This window comes from Mobula hypostoma, chromosome 15, assembly GCF_963921235.1.
Source record: "Mobula hypostoma chromosome 15, sMobHyp1.1, whole genome shotgun sequence".
Taxonomy (NCBI): Eukaryota; Metazoa; Chordata; class Chondrichthyes; order Myliobatiformes; family Myliobatidae; genus Mobula; species Mobula hypostoma.
In genome coordinates, this window is record NC_086111.1 from 46,664,658 (window position 1) to 46,684,757 (window position 20,100).

General features: G+C 39.9%; 1 protein-coding gene across 3 annotated transcripts in view; it reads right to left on the minus strand.

The window, feature by feature from the left end:
* The window catches only part of synpra (synaptoporin a), a 338,192-nt gene that overhangs the window by 143,959 nt on the left and 174,133 nt on the right, over window positions 1-20,100 (minus strand). The window contains exon 1 of one of the 3 annotated variants that reach the window (XM_063067975.1): window positions 8,637-8,841. The exons of the other annotated variants lie outside the window; for them this stretch is intronic. Within the exon in view, the coding sequence (XP_062924045.1) occupies window positions 8,637-8,660 (24 nt within the window). The 5' untranslated portion in view covers window positions 8,661-8,841. Of the gene's footprint in view, window positions 1-8,636; window positions 8,842-20,100 lie in introns of those variants that run through there. 3 annotated transcript variants of the gene reach the window in all.

A 20,100-nucleotide genomic window follows, 5' to 3' on the forward strand; every position in this document is an offset into this window, starting at 1 on the left:
GGCCCCTTCTGAAGAGAATCGATAAATTATACATTAGAGTCAAGTCTGTAACACTGGTTAAGTAGCAGCTACAATTCATTTCATGTTCCTTACTTATTTGATATACTCTCCATATAATATCTGTAACACAGCTGTCAAGCAGTATTTGTGGAATAAAAACGGAAAATCTTGGGGAAGCTCAGCAGATCCAGCAGCATTTATGGAATGAGGAGGACCAAGTATTGAATTTTCCTCTTTCAGACTGACTTACTGAATTGGTCTAGCATCTGCAGTATTTTTTTGATTTTCACTGCAGAAGTGGAGTTGCTATAAAGTAAATGTAATGAAAGGAATTCAAAAATGTCAATGATGCTTAAACTGGTTCATTGAGTTGCTGCATTATGTAAATTGTACATGAATACAATTATCACAAAAAGATAGCTTAACATCTTCTGAGGGATGTAAAGAGTAGATGACAATTGCTTAGCCACCCTGGTTCATTGCATGAACCACACAGAGTTAATTCAGTCAGTGAGGCTTGGAATTCTTCCTTTCAACTCCATGCTGTGCGGCATCCACAGTAAGCAACCTCACTGGGAAGCTCGCCAATGCTGGTTCAGCACAGGCATTTAAAACATCTGTAAGGAGTTCTGCGTCCATTGTGGCCAATGGATCTGACAAAGATGATCCTTTGCTTTGTGGATTAGGTAACGTTTTCATCTTAATGAGGAATTCATCCAGAATATATCAGGAAAATGGGAAATCTACCCATGCAGCTTTTGTGCTATGGTTTGGAAAATCAGCTGGGATAACAAAAAAAAAGGTTGTGGTAACAGACAGGCATAAATTCAGTAACCTCTGACTCATGGTTAGCCAAATCTATCAGTGTATTTCCATTATTTTTGTACCAGCCAATGATTGTGGTGTTTTTTCAATGGATGCATCAGCAGGTAGCCAGTGTCAGCAGTCCTCAAGTTAAAGTTAATCCTAATCTTATAAAGGGGATGGAGTATCGACAGTCTGTTTTTCTACAATTTAATCAAGCAAAGCAAAACATTAAGAAATGGCACAGTCTGAGAGACAGGGAATTCAGAGGCTTTTGGACATTGTATTTATACATCATTAGGGAAGTGGAGTGGAAGAGACATATTCTTTATTTTAAGTGTGTTGAGATGCCCTCCAAACATACAGTATCTGTAGTCAATTACCAAGGATATGTACAGAATGCAGTGCCATTAATAAGTTTAATGATATAGTGCATGATCTCGGTCAGTGAACACATCTACAGATGCATTTCCCACCACCTTCATCATTGGTCTTGACAGACTTCACGTCCCCCAAACTCCTCTCGCACCTACACCCACACCCTAATCATACCAAGCACTCATAAACTCCACTGCACCCTCCCACCCTTGCTCAAACCCATGTCTCATAGTCACTACACAGTGCAAACTGTTCAATTACAACATCCACCTCACCGCTATAGACTGCATGACAACCAACACCTCAGCATCAGGTAACAAGAGAAGTGCAGGTGTGCTTGAATGTTATAAAGTTCATAGAGATGACAGTGGTTACCATTAACTGTGATAAATGTTAATGAGGTCATAGCAACAGCAAATCTAAATCCATTAAATATCATGGTGTCCCCATGGTTAATACACCTTCTTCTCCACAGCTTCCTTCTCAAGCCATAATGATTTATAAGTTGTAAAAGGAATGAGCTTTTCTTTCTCTCCTCTGCTTGTGATGCTTTATTCTTTTGCAATTCAGATGCTCAAGAACTGGAAACTGGCACTGTAAGATGCTGACCATCACTGAGTTTCACTCTCACAGCTACCACATTGCTACTGACAACTGAAGGCATTTTTAGAAGAAAGTACATAGGGAATCCTATCACAAAGCTCTGTAACAATGTCAGGCTGCATGTAAGTTCAGCAGAAGACATTAATTTGGTGCAGAATCCATCCTTTCCAAAGTGAAAGTGGAGTCCATCTTTGTGTAAGCAGCACAAACACCATGAATCTTCAATGAACCAACATAAGTCATTGAGGAAACTTTAACACTTTTCCCTCTCCTTCTTTCCCTCTCTATCTCCACCCCCCCCCCCCCACACACACACACACACACACACACACATATTGATACTACCTAATCAGCTGAGTATTTCCACTGTGATCTGAGCAATCAGGTATTGAGGGTTATTTGCTATGCCAAAAATATGTGGGTTTGGTTCAGATGGGTAATTAATTTTGAATTGAAACCTAGGCAAAACCTGCCTCTGCTTTGCGATTTTAACACAGGTAGGATAGGAAACAGGTTATTGACTAACTTCCCAGAGGAATTAAATATCTTCATTCACATTGTTCATTTAAACATTTTATAAAACCTTGTGCCTAGGGTCGAATCTGGGTTTCAGTTTGAATTGGGGCAGGTAAGTTTCTCAGGTCTCAGGATGACTGGCAGCTGACAAAAAATAAGACCTGTTCATGCACAGTCTGTGAGCCTGAGCACCCCTGTGAATGTAATAGCACCCATTAGAGGGCATTATAGCTTGAGTGAACTTGGCCTTTTCTCCTTGGAGCAACGGAGGATGAGAGGTGACCTGATAGAGGTGTATAAGATTATGAGGGGCATTGACCATGTGGATAGCCTGAGGCTTTTTCCCAGGGCTGAGATGGCTAACACGAGGGGGCATAGTTTCAAGGTGCTTGGAAACAGGTACCAAAGGGATGTCAGGGGTAAGTTTTTCACACAGACAGTGGTGGATGCGTGGAATGCACTGCTGGTGGTGGCAGTGGAAGTGGATACAATAGGGTATTTTAAGAGCCCCTTAGATAGGCACATGGAGCTTAGAAAAATAGAGGGCTATGCGCTAGGGAAATTCTAGGTAGTTTTTAAAGCAGGTTACATGGTCGACACAACATTGTAGACCGAAGGGCCTGTAATATGCTGGAGATTTCTATGTTCTATGTATGTTCATTGTAACCTCAATCCTTTCCCTCTCTCTCCAGTTTTTCACTGAACCTCTTATTACTCCAACCCCTCTCTCCAATTCTCACCAATGCATTAAATTAAACGAACAACCCCAGTACCCCCTCTGATTTCTCCTCCACCATACCTCTTCTGCAGTTTCCCCAGCAGCGATCTATCAACCAGAACACTTTCTCTGCATTTATTAGGCATGGAGTCTGTTAATGATACAGTGTATAGGCTGAGCATCACTCAGTTTCCCCACCGTGATTGGGAAATGCATAAATCATAAACTTTGGACAGTGAAGAGTCATAATGATCAAATGAAGAAAGGTATCGTACACCAAGTTAGATTGTTGAACTTCTAAATGTATATAAATAGTGCTGGGTATTAGACAAAGATGAGCAGCCTGAATGATGTATGATTGTCTGTTCCTTGTAATTTCACCAGCAGCACTGATTAGTGCAGTCTTTACAGGACAAGGTAGTACAGTGTGTTATATCACTCAATCTCATAGGGTGGAAATAGACAGGGAAAGCTTTTCTGTTGCATTTTATTAGCAAGGCTTTCAAAAGTTTAAAAAAAAGCAATTAGAAGCAAGAGAAAATCTGCAGATGCTGGAAATCCAAGCAATACACACAAAATGCTGGAGGAACTCAGCAGACCAGGCTGATGCTCTATGGAAAAGAGTAAACAGTTAATGTTTTAGGCTGAGACCCTTCATCAGGATTGATAAACAAAAGAGAGATGAGGAGAGGGTTAGAAGGTGGTGGGGGTTGGTGGTGCAGGAGGAAGAAGCACAAGGTGATAGGTGAAACCGGCGGGGGGTGTGGTAAAGTGAAGAGTTGGGAAGTTAATTTATGAAAGAGATACAGGGCTAGAGAAGGGCGAATTGGATAGGAGAGGACATAAGGCCATTGAAGAAAGAAAAAGGGGAGGAGCACCAGAGGGAGATGATTGGCAGGTAAGGAGATAAGGTGAGAGTGGGAAAAAGGAATGGAAAATAGTGAAGGGGGCTGCAATTACCAGAAGTTTGAAAAATTGATGTTTATGCCATCAGGTTGGAGACTACCCAGATGGAATACAAGGTGTTGCTCCTCCAACCTGAGTGTGACCTCATCGTGACAGTAAAGAAGGCCAAGAATTGACATGTCAGAATGGGAATGGGAAGTGGAATTAAAATGGGTGGCCACTGGGAGATCCCACTTTTTCTGGCAGACAGAATGTAAGGGCTCAACGAAGCGGTCTCCCAATCTATGTCAGGTCTCACTGATATACAGGAGGCCACACTGGGAGCACCGGATACCGTAGATGACCCCAACAGACCTACAGGTGACCTCACCTGGAGGTAGTGAAGGAGGAGGTGTAGGGGCAGGTGCGTCACTTGTTCCACTTGCAAGGATAAGTGCCAGGAGGGAGATCAGTGGGGAGGGACAAATGGACAAATGAGTTGGATAGAGAGAGATCCCTGTGGATAGCAGAGAATATTGGGGGGGGGGGCCGTTGGGAAAGATCTGCTTGGTGGTGGTAGGTATATCTAGAAGAGAAAAAAAATCTTCTTATTTCAATGATGGCATAAGAATAGACATTCTGTTTCTGCAGACTGCTACTACTCCTCAGACAAATGTGTTTCTCTTCCAGATGGTGCACACTTGATAGATTGGTTGGGTGTTCCCAGTTTGTCAATTTTAATCTATGATGTGATGATAATACAATAATGAAATGATAAGAAATGGTGTCAATAGTCACCCTTTGGCACCAGAAAGTATGTAAATATTTTATGTTAGTAATAAAATGCTGTAGAATGTGCACTGAACAGGATGCGTTGTAATAAAAATTTAATCCCAAGTGTAACATCATCTCAAAAAATGAGCTGAAGTTGTGAAGTAGGCGAATCTACAACAAAGAATTACCTACATGTTAAGCAACAGATGCAGCATGTTTTAAACGGGTCCAACAGTCCCGTTACAAGTGGGTGTGATCAAAACTGCAAAGCTATCCTCTCTCCTCGGTGCTCCCATCGGGCAGGAGGCACAGGAGCCTTAGTCTCACAGCATCAGGTTCAGGAAGAGTTATTACCCTTCAACCATCAGGCTCCTGAACCAACACGAAAAGCTTTACTCACCTCAACTCTGAACTGATTCCACAGTCTATGGACTCACTTTCAAGGACTCTATAGCTCAGGTTCTCAGTATTATCTATCTGTGTGTCTGTTTGTTTGTTTATTTATTTATACAGTCTGTCTTCTTTTGCACATTGGTTATTTGCCAGTCTTTGTTTTTCATTGATTCTATTGTATTTCTTAGTTCCACTGTGAATGCCTGCAAGAAAATGAATCTCAAGGTAATATATGATAACATATAGGTACTATGGCTATAAATTTACTTTAAATTTAAACCTGACACCTCTGGCGGTGAACGATGGTGTATAACTAAATTAGAGGAGGAGCTCCACGAACGTTCCCGTCCTTCGTGACAGTGCTTTAACAGCACTGTTGAAGTAAGTGCAGATCTCCTTACATCTTCATTATCAACAAAACTTGTCTTCAGACAATTCAATTCAAACCACATCATGTCATGAGATGGCTGAATGCACCAGATGCTGTAGGAACAGTGACCACCCTAGCTGGGCAAACTTGTGCAGTTTGTTCTGTGCACAACAAGCAAGACAAATCCGATCTGGCCAATTACCACTTTATTGGTCAACTCTAGTAGACACAGAAAGCATTCATAAAGCTGTCAAACATTTACTTATCAATAACATACTCAGTTGTGTTCTACCAGGACCACTTGTCCCTCTTCATGATCTCAACTATGTTACTAGAACCGTGAGACATAGCCTCAAGATTCTGAGGAGTAGATTTAGTACGAGATGAGGAGGAACTGCTTTTCCCAGAGAGTGGTGAATCTGTGGAATTCTCTGCCCAATGAAGCAGTGGAGGCAACCTCAGTAAATATATTTAAGACAAAGTTGGATAGATTTTTGCATAGGAGGGGAATTAAGAGTTATGGGGAAAAGGCAGGTAGGTGGAGATGAGTCCATGGCCAGATCAGCCATGATTTTATTGAGCAGGCTCAACGGGCCAGATGGCCTACTCCTACTCCTATTCCTTACATTCTTATGTAAGAACTAAATTTAGAGTTGAGGTGAGGGTGACTAGTATTAACACAAGAGTCTATGGGGCTGATTGTGGCGTCAAGAGTTTCCAATAAACTTGGAGTTAAAGAAGAAATCTCTCTGCTCGCGAGGATTAGACCCAGCATGAAGAAGATAGCTGTGACTGTTGGATACCAATTATCTCAACTCAGTCTATCACAGTAGGACCTCGGGAGAATTATCCTCTGGCTTATTATCTTCAATTCCACAGTGAACCTCACTCCCTATAGCTTCATTAGTAGTGAAGTTCACTAATCATTGTACAATGTTCAGTTCAACTTGCTCCTGTGCTGAGACTGGTGTAATCTACACCCATACATGCCAATGGCAGATCAACATTGAAATCTAGTTTGATAAATGAAAGGGTCTAGTTGCCGCAGTGTGTAGGGCTTCAATGACATTCAAGAAAGACAAACCCACCTCAGGACAAAGGAGCCAATAGCCCCCTTATCTTTTCCCTGTGCACTCATGACTGCATGCCCAGATTCTGCATCTGTGAGTTTGCAGGTGATATCATCCCAAATAATGATGAGTCAGAGTCCAGGAAGGAGATAGAGGGCTTAGTGACATGATATCATGACAAAAACGTTTCCCTCAATGTCAACAAAACAAAAAGGATGGTGGTGAATATGCTGACATTTACATTAACAGTGTTGAGTTTGAGAGCGTTGAGGGCTTCACGTTCCTAGAAACTAATCTTTAGACTGCCTTGGCCCAACCATGTTGATGTCATGGCTAGGAAAACTCACCAGCACCTCTTCTTCCTCAGGAGGCTAAAAAATTTGGCACTTTTAACAATTTTTATCAGTGCACCATAGAAGGCACTCTGACTGGATGGTAACTACTCTGTATGTGACTGTAAGAAACTGCAGAGAGTTGTGAGCACGGCTCATCACAGGAAACAGCCTCCGCTTTATGGACTTGGTATAGGCCTATAGTTCTCGGTATAACTAGCATAAGCAAAGACCCCACTCACCCCAGACCTTGTCCCTTCTTCCCTCTTCCATCAGGTAGAAGATAAAAAAGTCTGGAAGCATGTACCACAAGGCTCAAGGACAGCTTCTATCCCATTGTTATCAGACTTCTGAATGGGCCTCTTATACGTTAAGATGGACTCTTGGCCTCACAATCTACCATCTTATGATCTTGCACTAATTGGTAACCTGCACTGCACACTTTTGGTAGCTTTTACACTAGTTTTGCATCTTATTGTTCTATCTTATTCTGGCTCAAAACACTGTGCAATGATTTGATCTGTATAAACAGTATGCAAATCAAGCTTCTCACTCTATCTTGGTATATGTGACGATAGTAAGCCATTACCAATACATCTCCCTCAGATTCCTTGCATCACCATCTCACTGTGATCTGTATATAAGATGTCCTGAAGTATTTCATCAAAGTTTCTCCACATCTCTGTCAAACCTTATTATAATTTGGTGTAAATTCTAGAATTCCCTATCCATTATTATTGCAGCAGTACCTTCACCATGAAGCCAGTAAAGGTTCAAGAAGTTTCTGAATATCGCCTTCTGAAGAGGAATCAAATGATGAAGCTCATATTCCATAACTCTCATAACAGCTCATAACTGAGAAAATAATTTCATGTTGGCCAGATCTATGAATTACTTTTTCCTCTATTATTAATTAATTCCATCATAATAAATTATTGGCAACCACAACTTGAAACATGTAGAAAAGTCTCAATTGATATCTTCACTGTATTTTTAAAATTCATCTTATTCCTTTCTCAATTTCTCACTCAATTTCTTTGATAACATAGTTCCAAACTGTCAAGCCTTTTGCAAATCTCATTATATAAAGGCAGGATTTCATTAATATGTCAAAAATTGGTTGCTATCTGCAATAGTTTTCATACTAAATAAAGGTTGAAATTTCTATTTTACTGAATCTATTTCATTATTTGCTGAAAAAAATCAGTAAATATAATTGTTGTCTACTAATTGCAAAAATGCCTCATTCTAGAGACTTAACGCCATCTAGATACATTTTTAAGCTATGTCAATGTTTCATCAGTGAATTAAAATTCTCCTTTAAATATTTTTGTGGCTTCAGAAATGGGTATCCCCGGTAATGTAGTGGAGGTAAGCAGCAACTATTATCTTTCTTCCCTTTATTGTTTTAAAACTCAGCTTCAAGGGATTCTATAATCTCTTCTGTGTATACAGATCTGTAGAGCAATGTTCACTATAATCAAACAAGCAAATAATTTGCAATGATATGAAATGTAGCACACATTTTACAGGTTTTCAGTTAAGCTGATAGAAAAATTAACAATCATTAATATACTATATGCAATTTATAAATAGGAAGTGAATGTGGAAACATTCACCAAAGTAAAAAGGAAACAATATAACTTATTCTAATATCCAATAGAACTACATGTGTGCTTCTAAGTGTCAAGTATAAAAGCATATTTTTACTAATTAGACAGCAAAATCCTTAATTAAACATTCATTGCTTACAATTTCTTTCAGATGCTTAAAAAAAATTACCCTTTACTTACCGGAGCAAATATCACCATACACATTTACAGAAAAAATTATAATCCACAAAGAAACAGAATCTGGCTCATACTAAAATTTGGAAATCCTTCTTGTGGACAGTATCTCTTAGACTGAATTTAAGAATAGATGTACAGCAAAAGAGAAAATCAACATGAGAGACAGAAATACCAAATCTGGCACTGCCTCAGTTGTATTTGTTGAGGGCAGCACATTCACATTAGAGAAGAAATGCTGCATTCTTACTGGAGGAATCTGAGTCTGCAAAAAAAATGGGCAGACTTTCCAGAAACCACAAAGCTATTGACAGCTTATAAAGGTGGTCAAAAACAGGAAGGTTCTTGATTCATGCCGTTTATAAAACAACAGCTTTTGCATTTGAGAACTTTCTTGCTTCAAAGCAGAAATAAGTTTAATGTAATGACGGCATATTAAAAATCTCTCTTCAGCAGTACAATATGTTGTGCCTCATTTTATTTTGAAAGTGCCTGATCGCTGACAAATAATTTATTCTGCATGAGATATTCATGTTACTTTCTGAGTGCCCGCTGCACTTATCAAAGTTATCAAAGGAACTGTTGCTATTAAACAATTTTAGACAGCAGAGACAAAAAAAAGAATAGAATATAATAAAAAAGACTGGTGACTGAACTACTTGGAGTAAGAGCTAACGGATAGATATATCAATAGCAATACTTTATACATATATCTCATAACAGGGTTTAATATCAGGATTTCAGGCTTTTTAAATAAATAATGTTGGAATATACATTTATTTTCAATAGTATTACACATTTATTCATCATCTGTACCAAGTGATGTATTTTCCTCATTTTAATTTTTGGATCTGAGGATAGATCTCAAAATTCTGTGTATTACATTTGTTGCTGGTACTATTCGTTATTCTCACTGGGGTAGATTAAACAATTAACACAAAACTAGGAGGGGAATATTTAGTTTTACACCGCAGTTACTGCAGAAAATCGGCCAGCCAGTTCAAAATTGGTCTGAATTCATCATCTCCATTCCCATGGACCCTCAATGTAGTGCATCCTTCTTCATTAACCTAGCCCATAAAACATCTCAGATATCTACTGTGATACTGTTTATGTTTAATACTGACTATGTGATGTACGCCTTTTCAAAAGTTCATATAGTATTCTGAATCACTCATGTGAAACAGCTTATAAATACATTGGATTAATCATGAGTACTGGTAGGATTGCAGGTTGACTGGTTCAGGCTGGTATTTAACTATATCTTCATGCAGAATACACAAATGGGGCACCTCACCCATCTGACAATCAATCATTTGTTTTTAACCCATTAACTATTCTTCTGGTTTGTAAAGAATTGCATAATTTTGCTTTCTTCCAAGCAATGTTTATATACAGTACGTAGGAAAATAATGACATTATTTGCATTTTAATCAATGAGATAGTATTTGCATAATTTATGCAACCATGGGGACCAGACATACTTTTGTGCCTCCCTTGAACTCAAGATTTACCATAATCTGCTGAAACCACTCATATTTAAATCGCTGTAAAATTAAACTAATTTTAAAATCTAACCTTTATCCTTGTACTGCAAAAGTTTATTTCATATGCTAGTATGTTTTCAGTTTATTAATGGTGAATTTCTGGTTGTTCATCTGTCATGTGAATAATTTATTTCATAATTCCAACAGGAATTGACTTCCTGCTTAACTTTCATATTCTGGAGCTGTCCCAAACGTGTCAATTATAGAAAAGAAGCAGCAAGTTTGATACCATTACTGGTGCTCTTTTGATATCTCTGTCATTAATGCTCACTTAAACTGCAGGCTGCACACTTGAATCAAGAGGCTCCTTAAACTTCTGTTAAGCAACAGGAAGGCTCCCTTCTACCATCACCACCAACATATCACATTTTGAGATGTTCATTAACAACTCACAGGTTATGTGTTTTTTCTCTCTACACGTCTACAACTGTTTATTGTTTTCTTTAGTTGCTTTAGGTATCAAAAGGCTGCAAAGAGTGTTGTGCATAGTGATGAGGACTTTTGATGACTTCAAAGCTTCAGGACTACTGTTTTTCTCTTGGATTCCCTTGAATTATCTTGAAATACTGGTAGAATTGACACTGGGCATGCAGAGCAGAGCAAACTGTGAGGTGAATAAGGAAGGGGATTAGGACATTGTTTCACTGTATCATCTAGAGTTTCATGGAGGAACAATCTGAAAATTGTCAATCTGTAAGATGCCTCTACTTCCTTAGAAGCTGGCGCAGATTTGGCATTTCATCTAAAACTTTGACAAACTTCTATACATGCAAGTGGAGGGTATCCTGACTGGGTGCATCACACCCTGGTATGGGAACGGCAATGCCCAGGAATGGAAAAGGCTACAAAATGTGGTGGGCACAGCCCAGTACATCACAGGCAAAGCCCTCCCCATCATTGAGCACATTTAGAAAGAGCACTGCCACGAGAAAGCAGCACCTGCCATCAAGGACTCTGATCATCATGCTGTCTTCTCACTCCTACCATTGGGCAGGAAGTATAGGAGACTTAGATCCCCCACCACCAGGTGCAGGAACAGTAATTACCCTACAACCGTCAGTCTCCTGAACCAGCGTAGATAACATCATTGACCCCAATGATGAACGATTCCATAACCTATGGACTTTCAAGGACTCTACAACCTAATATAATCTATTTATTTATTTTTATTATTTGCATGCCTTCCCTTATTTTGCACATTGGTTGTTTGTCAGCCTTGGTTATTTATACTTTTCCATAAATTCTATTGTATTTCATTATATTCTTGTAAATACCTGCAAGAAATGAATCTCAAGGTAGTATAAATTGACATACACATAGTTTGATAATGAACTTATTTTGAACTTTGAACTTTTGAAATGAGAAGATCCACACTGAGGTATCCCATCTCATCCAGGCATAATCACAGTAGAGATATCCACTTCCAATCACACAAGACCCTCCTGAGACTCTATCAGAAATATCATGTAACGTGTCAGAGGTTCCTGCCTTAGAAAATATACACCTGTGACAGAGGGAGTGCAGTGCTTACCAGACTGATTTCTGGGATTGCAGCTTTGTTGCATGAAGAAAGATTAAACAGACAGGGATAAATCACTTGAATTTAAAAGATTAACAATTTTAAAGATTAGCTTTATTTGTCACATGTACACCGAAACAGTGAAATGTACAGTGGAATGCATCATTTATGTCAATCCAAATCAACAAGGATTATCTTGGGTAGCCCACAAGTTTTGCCAGACTTCCGGTGCCAACATAGCATACTCACAACATACTAATATACTAACCTTAACCATATGTCTTTGGAATGGGGAGGAAACCCACGCAATCATGGAGAGAATGGACAAACTCCTCATAGCCAGCAGTGGGAATCATGAATGAGAGGTAACCTCAGTGAAATGTACAAGATTCTTAGCGATTCAGAACAGATTTAGAGATAAGTTTTCCTTGGCTGGCTGGTCCTGAATCATGGGTCACAGTTTCAAAGTAAGGGTCAATCACTGAGGACAGAGATAGTTCTTCAACTTGAAGGCAGTAAATCTTCGTGAATACTTTTAATGCACAGAAAGATCAATTTTTAGATATTAAGGGAAGGAAAGAATATAGGGTTAGGGCAGGAAGTTAACACAGTGTGAATAAACAGATACAATCTAATTGATTGGCAGATCAGGTAGTTGGAGCCACAATACCTATGTTCTTATGTTCTTAATATGAATTCAGAACAGTGCAGAGGCCACATTGCAACTGCCTGTTAAGAACGGGAGCTTCTGTCTGACTAGCTCCTTCCAATTTTAGAGCTTTACAAAGTCTTGTAGTGTGGTTTCCACTAACAAGTTTCTTAAGGCTCTCTATTCAAAGGGCAGTAGCCAACTTTTCATCTTTTGATCTCTCTCGCTAGAGACCAGCCAGTGAAGAAAGCTAGCTACTATATGAGAATTACAGGCTTTCCTATGGAGCATCCAGTCATCGACTACAGGAATAGCATATCCTACTTATTAGTTCCACCAAATTGGACAGTAAAGAGATTCCATTTCTTCAATGTCAAACTAGAAAGTGAACAGAGGCCATGTTTCAGGTAGGTCAATGCCCTGTATTCTAGCGGAACCCTACTTGCATTTAAAGCACCAGAACAAGCCAAACAGAGCATTCCAGATGTGGTGGAGCATTTGCTGATGACATTGCTGAAACCTTTAGTGCACAACCTACCATGTACAAGTGCATTACCTGAATTCATTGAGAGTGGATCAACCATCGGCAACGTACTGTAGATGCTTGAAATTGGAAATAAAAATAGGTCAACCACTATTTTCTCCATGGATGCTGCTTGATTTGTTCAGTAGACCAAGGCTCCCCCTGCCTCTGGATATACCCTAAAGTGTCTGACCAAACTGGTGTCAAGAATCATGGTGGTCTATTGTATGTTGTACAGTGAACAGCAGAAGGAAAAGATTATGAGGCTCAAGACATTTGAGGAAAAGGAAGAAGGTGACTTTTGGCACTTTATACTGCTCCTCACACATGGATAAATATAAATATAAAAGTAATCCTCTACAACACAATGTACAAGTAATTGCCTTATACAGAGAGTGATCGTATGTACATAAAGTGATACGAGACGTTGTCGATGTAATGGTGGTGGAGTGGGTTAATGCGTGGAGCTGTTGATCAGCCTGACGGCTTGAGTGAAGTAACTGCTTTTGAGTCTAGTGGCCCTGGCATGGATACTGCATAGCCACTTTTCTGATGGAAGTGTGCAAACAGCATTTTTGGGTCCACAATCTGTAAAAGGAAGTGTTTTCAACTTCTGTGTACATAGAAGGCCTTGGACGACAAGATGAGCTTATGAAATAATAACAACTTGCTGCTGGACTCTCTTCTTGCAAAGTAATTGGACTTTCTGACTGAGTCTCATTTTATTATGCTCTCCGATGTAGGCTAGCCCATCAAATTTCTCATCTGAATGATCAGCAGCAAAATGCTGAAGAAATTCTATCCTTCAAAAGCTAGTAGGGAATTGTGAACTATTTGTTCTGTACCTTGGCAGAAAGAGATAGTGGGACAAGCCTACAGATCAGATATCTACAGACAGATAACTTATCAATCATATCTGCCTGTAGCAGAAAGATAAAGGAGGCTCCTACAGGGTTGATACCAAGCAATGGAAGTCTACAACAGTAGTGGAGGGGAAAAAGTAGACAAGAGCAATGAAAACTTCAGATTGTGAAGCATTGATTTTAGGGCAAGTGACTCCCCTGTGGATGTTGGCTTGCAATAAAGAGAAAGCTTGTTCTGAAGGTGAACGCTGGACTCTTTCTGTCTGCATATGCGTACAAGACCTGTCACTTTGGTAGTTTGTGAGGATGCGTAGAGTAGATGAATATTATGTCTCAGCCTTCACTGATGTTTTTAATGTAAGTGATGGGTGTGATTAATTAAGCAGTGGCTGACACTATGATAGTAGTTGATTAAATATAGAAATTAAAGTCCTGCCACTGGCCCAGGCTATTGATGTGTGTGTGGTCTTTCAGCTTCATGCACCATTGCATGCAGACCTTCAGTCTTTGGTTGCAGGCACTAATGTTATTACACTGCCTTCTGAATATGCTTCTGACAGACTCCCAGCCGTGCATATGTCACTCAAATCCACAGCAGGGGCAGGAAACCTTTCAGAAGCACATTCACTGCTATGGATATGAAACACCACTTGAACCTCCAATATAGCCTCAGAAAACCATAGCAACTTGTCCTGATGAAGGGTCTCGGCCTTTAATGTTGACTCTTTATTCCTTTCAATTGGTGCCACCTGGCCTGCTGAACTCCTGCAGCATTTTGAGCATGTTACTCTGGGTTTCCAGCAGAATCTCTTGTGTTCATAGCATTGGGTCACACTCTTGTATACTTGACTACTGGGTCAGGTTTACCTCTAGATTGAAAGCAGGAACCTGCATCAACACAATGAACTTTAAATGGAACTACCTGTGCTATCAACCCTTGTGAATGTTCAAAGTTCAAAGTAAATTTATTATCAAAGCAGAACCCTGACATTCATTCATGCACCGAGCTAATGAACAGATTGGTGAGCATTGACTGATGCCACACTCACAAACGCTGGCCTGCTGCCCGCATTCCACTCAAAGTGCATTGGTTGATTATGATTCCTGCATTGGTTTACATGCAATTTTGGATTTATTCCCAATAGACTTTTAATCTTTAATCATGTCTATTCAGTGTTTGGTCATAATTCCAATTATTTGCCCATCAAATTAAAAAGACAGCTCAGGACAACTAAAGCAATGTTCGGGGCAGATTTACACTGATTCTTATGTTAGAACACAGATGATGACCTCAAGCTTGCATTGGATATATCTTAGTGAGAACGATGGGAAGAACCAATGTAAACTAAATTATATTGTTTTATCATGGGTATAGGAACAGAGGGACCCCGAGTGTTGGTTCACTGAAGTCAAAAATGTACAGGAGTCATGACTTTATTAATGGAGACATAATAAACAGAAATTCCCTCTCGGGCTGATAGTGCTAAACTCCCACTAGGGAAAGCCTTCATATCTGTGGAGAAACTAGAGAATCTGGGGCTATTCTCCATAATGAAGCAAACACTAGGAGAAAGTAATTAAAATCATACACAGGTCTGAGCTGTAATAACGAGACTGCTTCCAGTGCCAAATGACAGACTTAACATAACTAGGAAAAGAAAAAGGGACAGCATTCATGATTCAAGATTGTTAAATATAATTTCCTACACACAAGTGTAAAGGAGAATGAAATAGTTGTTACTCCTGATCAGATGCAGCACAAAAAAACACCACAATAAATATAAATACATAAGATAGATTATATATATAGATTGACCTATGTACATAAAGTAACACTAGGTACAGGAGTACCTGTACATATGGCGACTGACAGGACATGAGATGATAAAGTAGTAGGGGTGGGGGGCATTAGTGGGTGGAGGTGTTGATCAGCCTTACTGCTTGGGGAAAGTAACTGTTTCTGAGCCTGGTGGACCTGGTGTGGATGCTATGTAGCCTCCTCCCTGATGGAAGTGGGCAAACATTGTTTTGTATAATAATTTTTAGGAATAGAATGCTTGAAAAATGAAATTTTCTAGTGTATGGGGAAAGTAGGGAGAAGAGGAACTTGATGGGCAGCTCTGTGAAATAACCAGCAGAGGTACCATGGGCCACATTGTCTCCTTCTGTGCTCCGCTTATTGAACAGTTGCACTGAGTTCCCATTTTGTATTTTCAATAGTTAAGTAGGTTAGACTGGAAACTGCTTTGAATCTTCAAAAACTGTTACATTAGAACCAGGGACATACATGCACCGTCAGCCTAACATTCATTATTAAGAAGGATCTAGAAGGGGTCCCCAGAGAAGTCCTTAAAATCAGTAAGGAAGTTAGGGGCAATGAGAAATTCACATACAAATTGTGCAAAGAAAATAGGTCAGCTGCCAAAAACCATTTTTAATGTCGACTTTCTGGTTGTGTATGAGGGAAATAAACAAACTGGAATTTTTTTTCCACATGTTTGATAAAATGTCTCTCAACACATAATTTCACTTCGTAATCAAGATTTGAAACATTAGCTCAGGAATTGGTTAGACTTCCTCCAAGCCAAAGAAATATAATTAAAAGACTTTAATTGGCATGGAGCCATGCTTCTAACTCAGTAGTTGTTTTCACTGGGAGCAAATCTAAGCTCAGTTGTGCCACAATGAGGCCACTGTCCACTGGCTTTAATGTAAACTCGTAACAGTCAGTAAACTTGAGGTGATGGCAGAATCTGTGCAAGAGTTAAGATAATGAAAGAGTGAATCAAATGCCAGAAGGTTTATATAGGCATGGAAAACAGGCTACACAATGTCCCATTATACAAGTTGATAAGTTTAATATAGACTCCATGCATATTTACAGGCAACAAAACTGGAAGATACTGATATGAGTAATATTACAGTCTTTCCAGATGAGACAACACTTCCCCTGTGAATCTGCTGGGGTTGTCTGTTGTATCCGATGCTCTCAATGTGGCCTGCTATACATTGGTGAGTCCCTTCGTAAATTGGGAGACTGCTTCATCGAGCACCTCCACTCTTTCTGCCAAAAGCGGAACTTCACGGCGGCCAAACATTTAAATTCTGATTCCCTTTACTGTCCAACATGCCGATCCCTGGCATGAATATAGATTTCTCCTTCCCCTTCCCTCTTCTTCTATTCCCCACTCTGGCCCCTTACCTCTTCTCACCTGTCTATCACCTTCCTCTGATGCCCATTCTCCTTTCCTTTCTCCTATGGTCCACTCTCCTCTCCTGTCAGATCCCTTCCTCTCCAGCCTTTTATCTTTTCTACCTACCTGGCTTCACCTATCACCTTCTAGCTTTCCTCCTTTCCCTTCTCACACATGTTTATTCTTCCCCCTTCCTTTCCAGTCCTGAAGAAGGGTCTCGGCCCAAAACATTGACTGTTAATTTCCATGGATGCTGCCTGACCAGATGAGAATTTTGTGTGTGTTGCCTTGGATTTCAGGCATCTGCAGAATTTCTTGTGTTTATGAGTAAAATCATAGATCACTGAAAGTTCATGAAAATATAGAGCAATTAAAGTTAGTTAGGCCTTATTAAAAATTCATTACAAAGCTCTGTACTTCATTTAATCGTAATACAGGTCACAGGCTGAAGAGCAACATGGTATCTGGTTTCAGAATTTCAACAAGATGGTGATAAAAAGGCTTTTGAAACAGCCTCGAGAAAAGTTACAATAATTGTTCCCTTGCTTATAAAATACTTAGATATAATATTCAAGGACTAATTCGTTACCTCAAATGATGGGTTAATGAATGATAGTCTCATATAAAGCTGGGTCATTGCTCCAAAGCATTTTAGTCTTCCTTGACACAATGTTTCCACTCATCTTCAACAAATCCCAAACACCAAGATTGTCCTCTTTGGTACATAGTTCTCAACACTTGCTGAAAAAGTCCATGATGGTGGTGATATACTTATCTAGACTGGTTGCTACGTCTTTGAACATGGGCCAGCCTACCAATTCAACGTGATTATGTAGAAGCTCATCTATTTCCTCAGACCAGTGCTGTACAACTTTCTGTACTAGATCTTCATATTTTAGCTTCTGTTTCTATGCAGGGAGAAGGAGCATAGTCTGGTTTACCAAGGTGTGGAAGGGGGATAACTCATTAGGCATCTTTGGTGGTTACGTAGCAATTGTCAAGGGGATTTGGGCTCCTGGTGGCACAGGAGACAGGCTGGTAGTACTTCATAACACCCTCTTTTAGTTGGGCTTGTTTGAAGTCACTAGCAATGATGAAGAAGGCTTCAGGTATCCTATTTCAAGGCTGTTGACCAGAATTGATGAAAGCGTGGTTGGTAGACTTCTCTGTGGATTGTCACCTTGTCGTGGTGGAGAAGCTTGTGTGGTCCTGTGATCTCGAGAGCAATGCTGTCTGGAGCTATGCTCCTGGTAGGGTCATCCATGGCGGTAAGGTCAAGGGTGAGGTCCTTGACAAAGAACAATCCAACTAAGACCTCAACGGTGGAACAAGCGGATGAAGTTACTTTGAACTCAACGGCTGTGAAGGCGGATGAAGGCTGCAACAAATCCATCAGCTCCAATCGTCGTGGTTTCCATGCCATTGGAATCAGTTGGTTGATTTGTGAAGTATCGTGTGCTTCTTGGAGTGCAACATCAAGTACATTTTAAACAAATACACACACAGGCGTCTTCACTTCTTCAGAACGAAGACCATCATCCTTGACCTCGAGGGACAGCCACGACGTGGTTGGTAGAAAGCCTTCATCTTGTACGTAAGGTCCATTGTCCTGTCTGCTTCGCTGGCTTGGAGTATGACTGCTGAGAGTGCACAAACTGCAAGCATCATCTGTATACCACAACAAAAGATGAGCTACTGGAGGAAACGAGTGGCTTAGCAGTGTATATGAAGGGAAATAGACAGTTGACATTGCAGGTTGTGACCCTTATCAGTCCCAAAATGCCAAGTGTCCCTCTCCCTCCACGGGTTCCTTTTGACCCACTGAGTCCCTCCAGCAGGTTGATTTTTCCTGCATTATGCAGATGGCACTTCTAAGAGCTTACCTGCCAATTTGAGGTTTGGAAAAGCCGTGGTGGTTGGGGAGAAAGAGAAGAAGGGAGGAATTGTGCATTATCATTTTCTGCTTCTGATCATTGAGCAAATTCCTTAATTCCTTATCCCTACTTCAAATTTCCTCTATTTCCACAGACATTCATCTTTTTAACCAGTCTCCAGTGTGGCATTTTGTTGCATGCTGTGTGATAGTCTGTACCAGCAGCAATGTTTAGTACATTTTTATTAATATTCTATGTATAACCACCTTCTCTTCTAATATAATCTTGTCTTAATCCATCTTCATGTGAAGACATGAGCAAAGTGTTCACTTAATATGATAAGAATATCTCTGTCAGTATCTATCAATTTTCCATTGAATCTTTAATATGACCGACTTTCTTTCTTGTATTAGTTGACCTCTTACACATTTTACATTTTTAACATCTTAGGTTTCAACATAGGGTTGCCGGTTAATCTCTTCTCATAAGCTTTTCATAATTCCTTCATCATTTTTTCACTTTTCTTCTTAGTGAATATTCACACTGTACTTTTACAATTGCCATAAATCATTTCTTTTATAAATTTTATTTCTTCGGTTATCTAATGTGCATTAGCTATTATGTTTTACCTTTGCTCCTTAAATGAGCCAGCCAAAATTTATCTGAGTTCTTTTCCATGGTTTTGAAACTACTGTTAACCAAAAATTTAAATTGGCAAACTGATCTCTCCTGAAGGCAGAGACCCAAGGATTGCTTGAATAATGGTACAAAGTCCACAATGAAACATTCCTGGTTCCATCGCAGATGACATGACTTTGATTGGTCTTATTTCTGGTGGTAATGAGACAGCCTACAGAGGAGAGGTTGCCACCCTGACGCAGTGGTGCCAGGATAACAATCTCTCCCTGAATGTCCAAAAAGCAAAAGAGCTGATTGTTGATTACAGGATTACAAGAGGCCAGTGATGTTGTGGGGATGGAACTGGACTCTCTCACAGTGGTGTCTGAAAAGAGGATGCTGTCTAAGTTGCATGCCATCTTGGTCAATGTCTCCCATCCACTACATAATGTACTGGGTGGGCACAGGAGTACATTCAGCCGGGGACTCGTTCCACCGAGATGCAGCACAAAGCGTCATAGGAAGTCATTCCTGCCTGTGGCCATCAAACTTTACAACTCCTCCCTTGGAGGGTCAGACACCCTGAGCCAATAGGCTGGTCCTGGACTTACTTCATAATTTACTGGCATAATTCACATATTACTATTTAACTATTTATGGTTCTATTACTATTTATGGTGCAA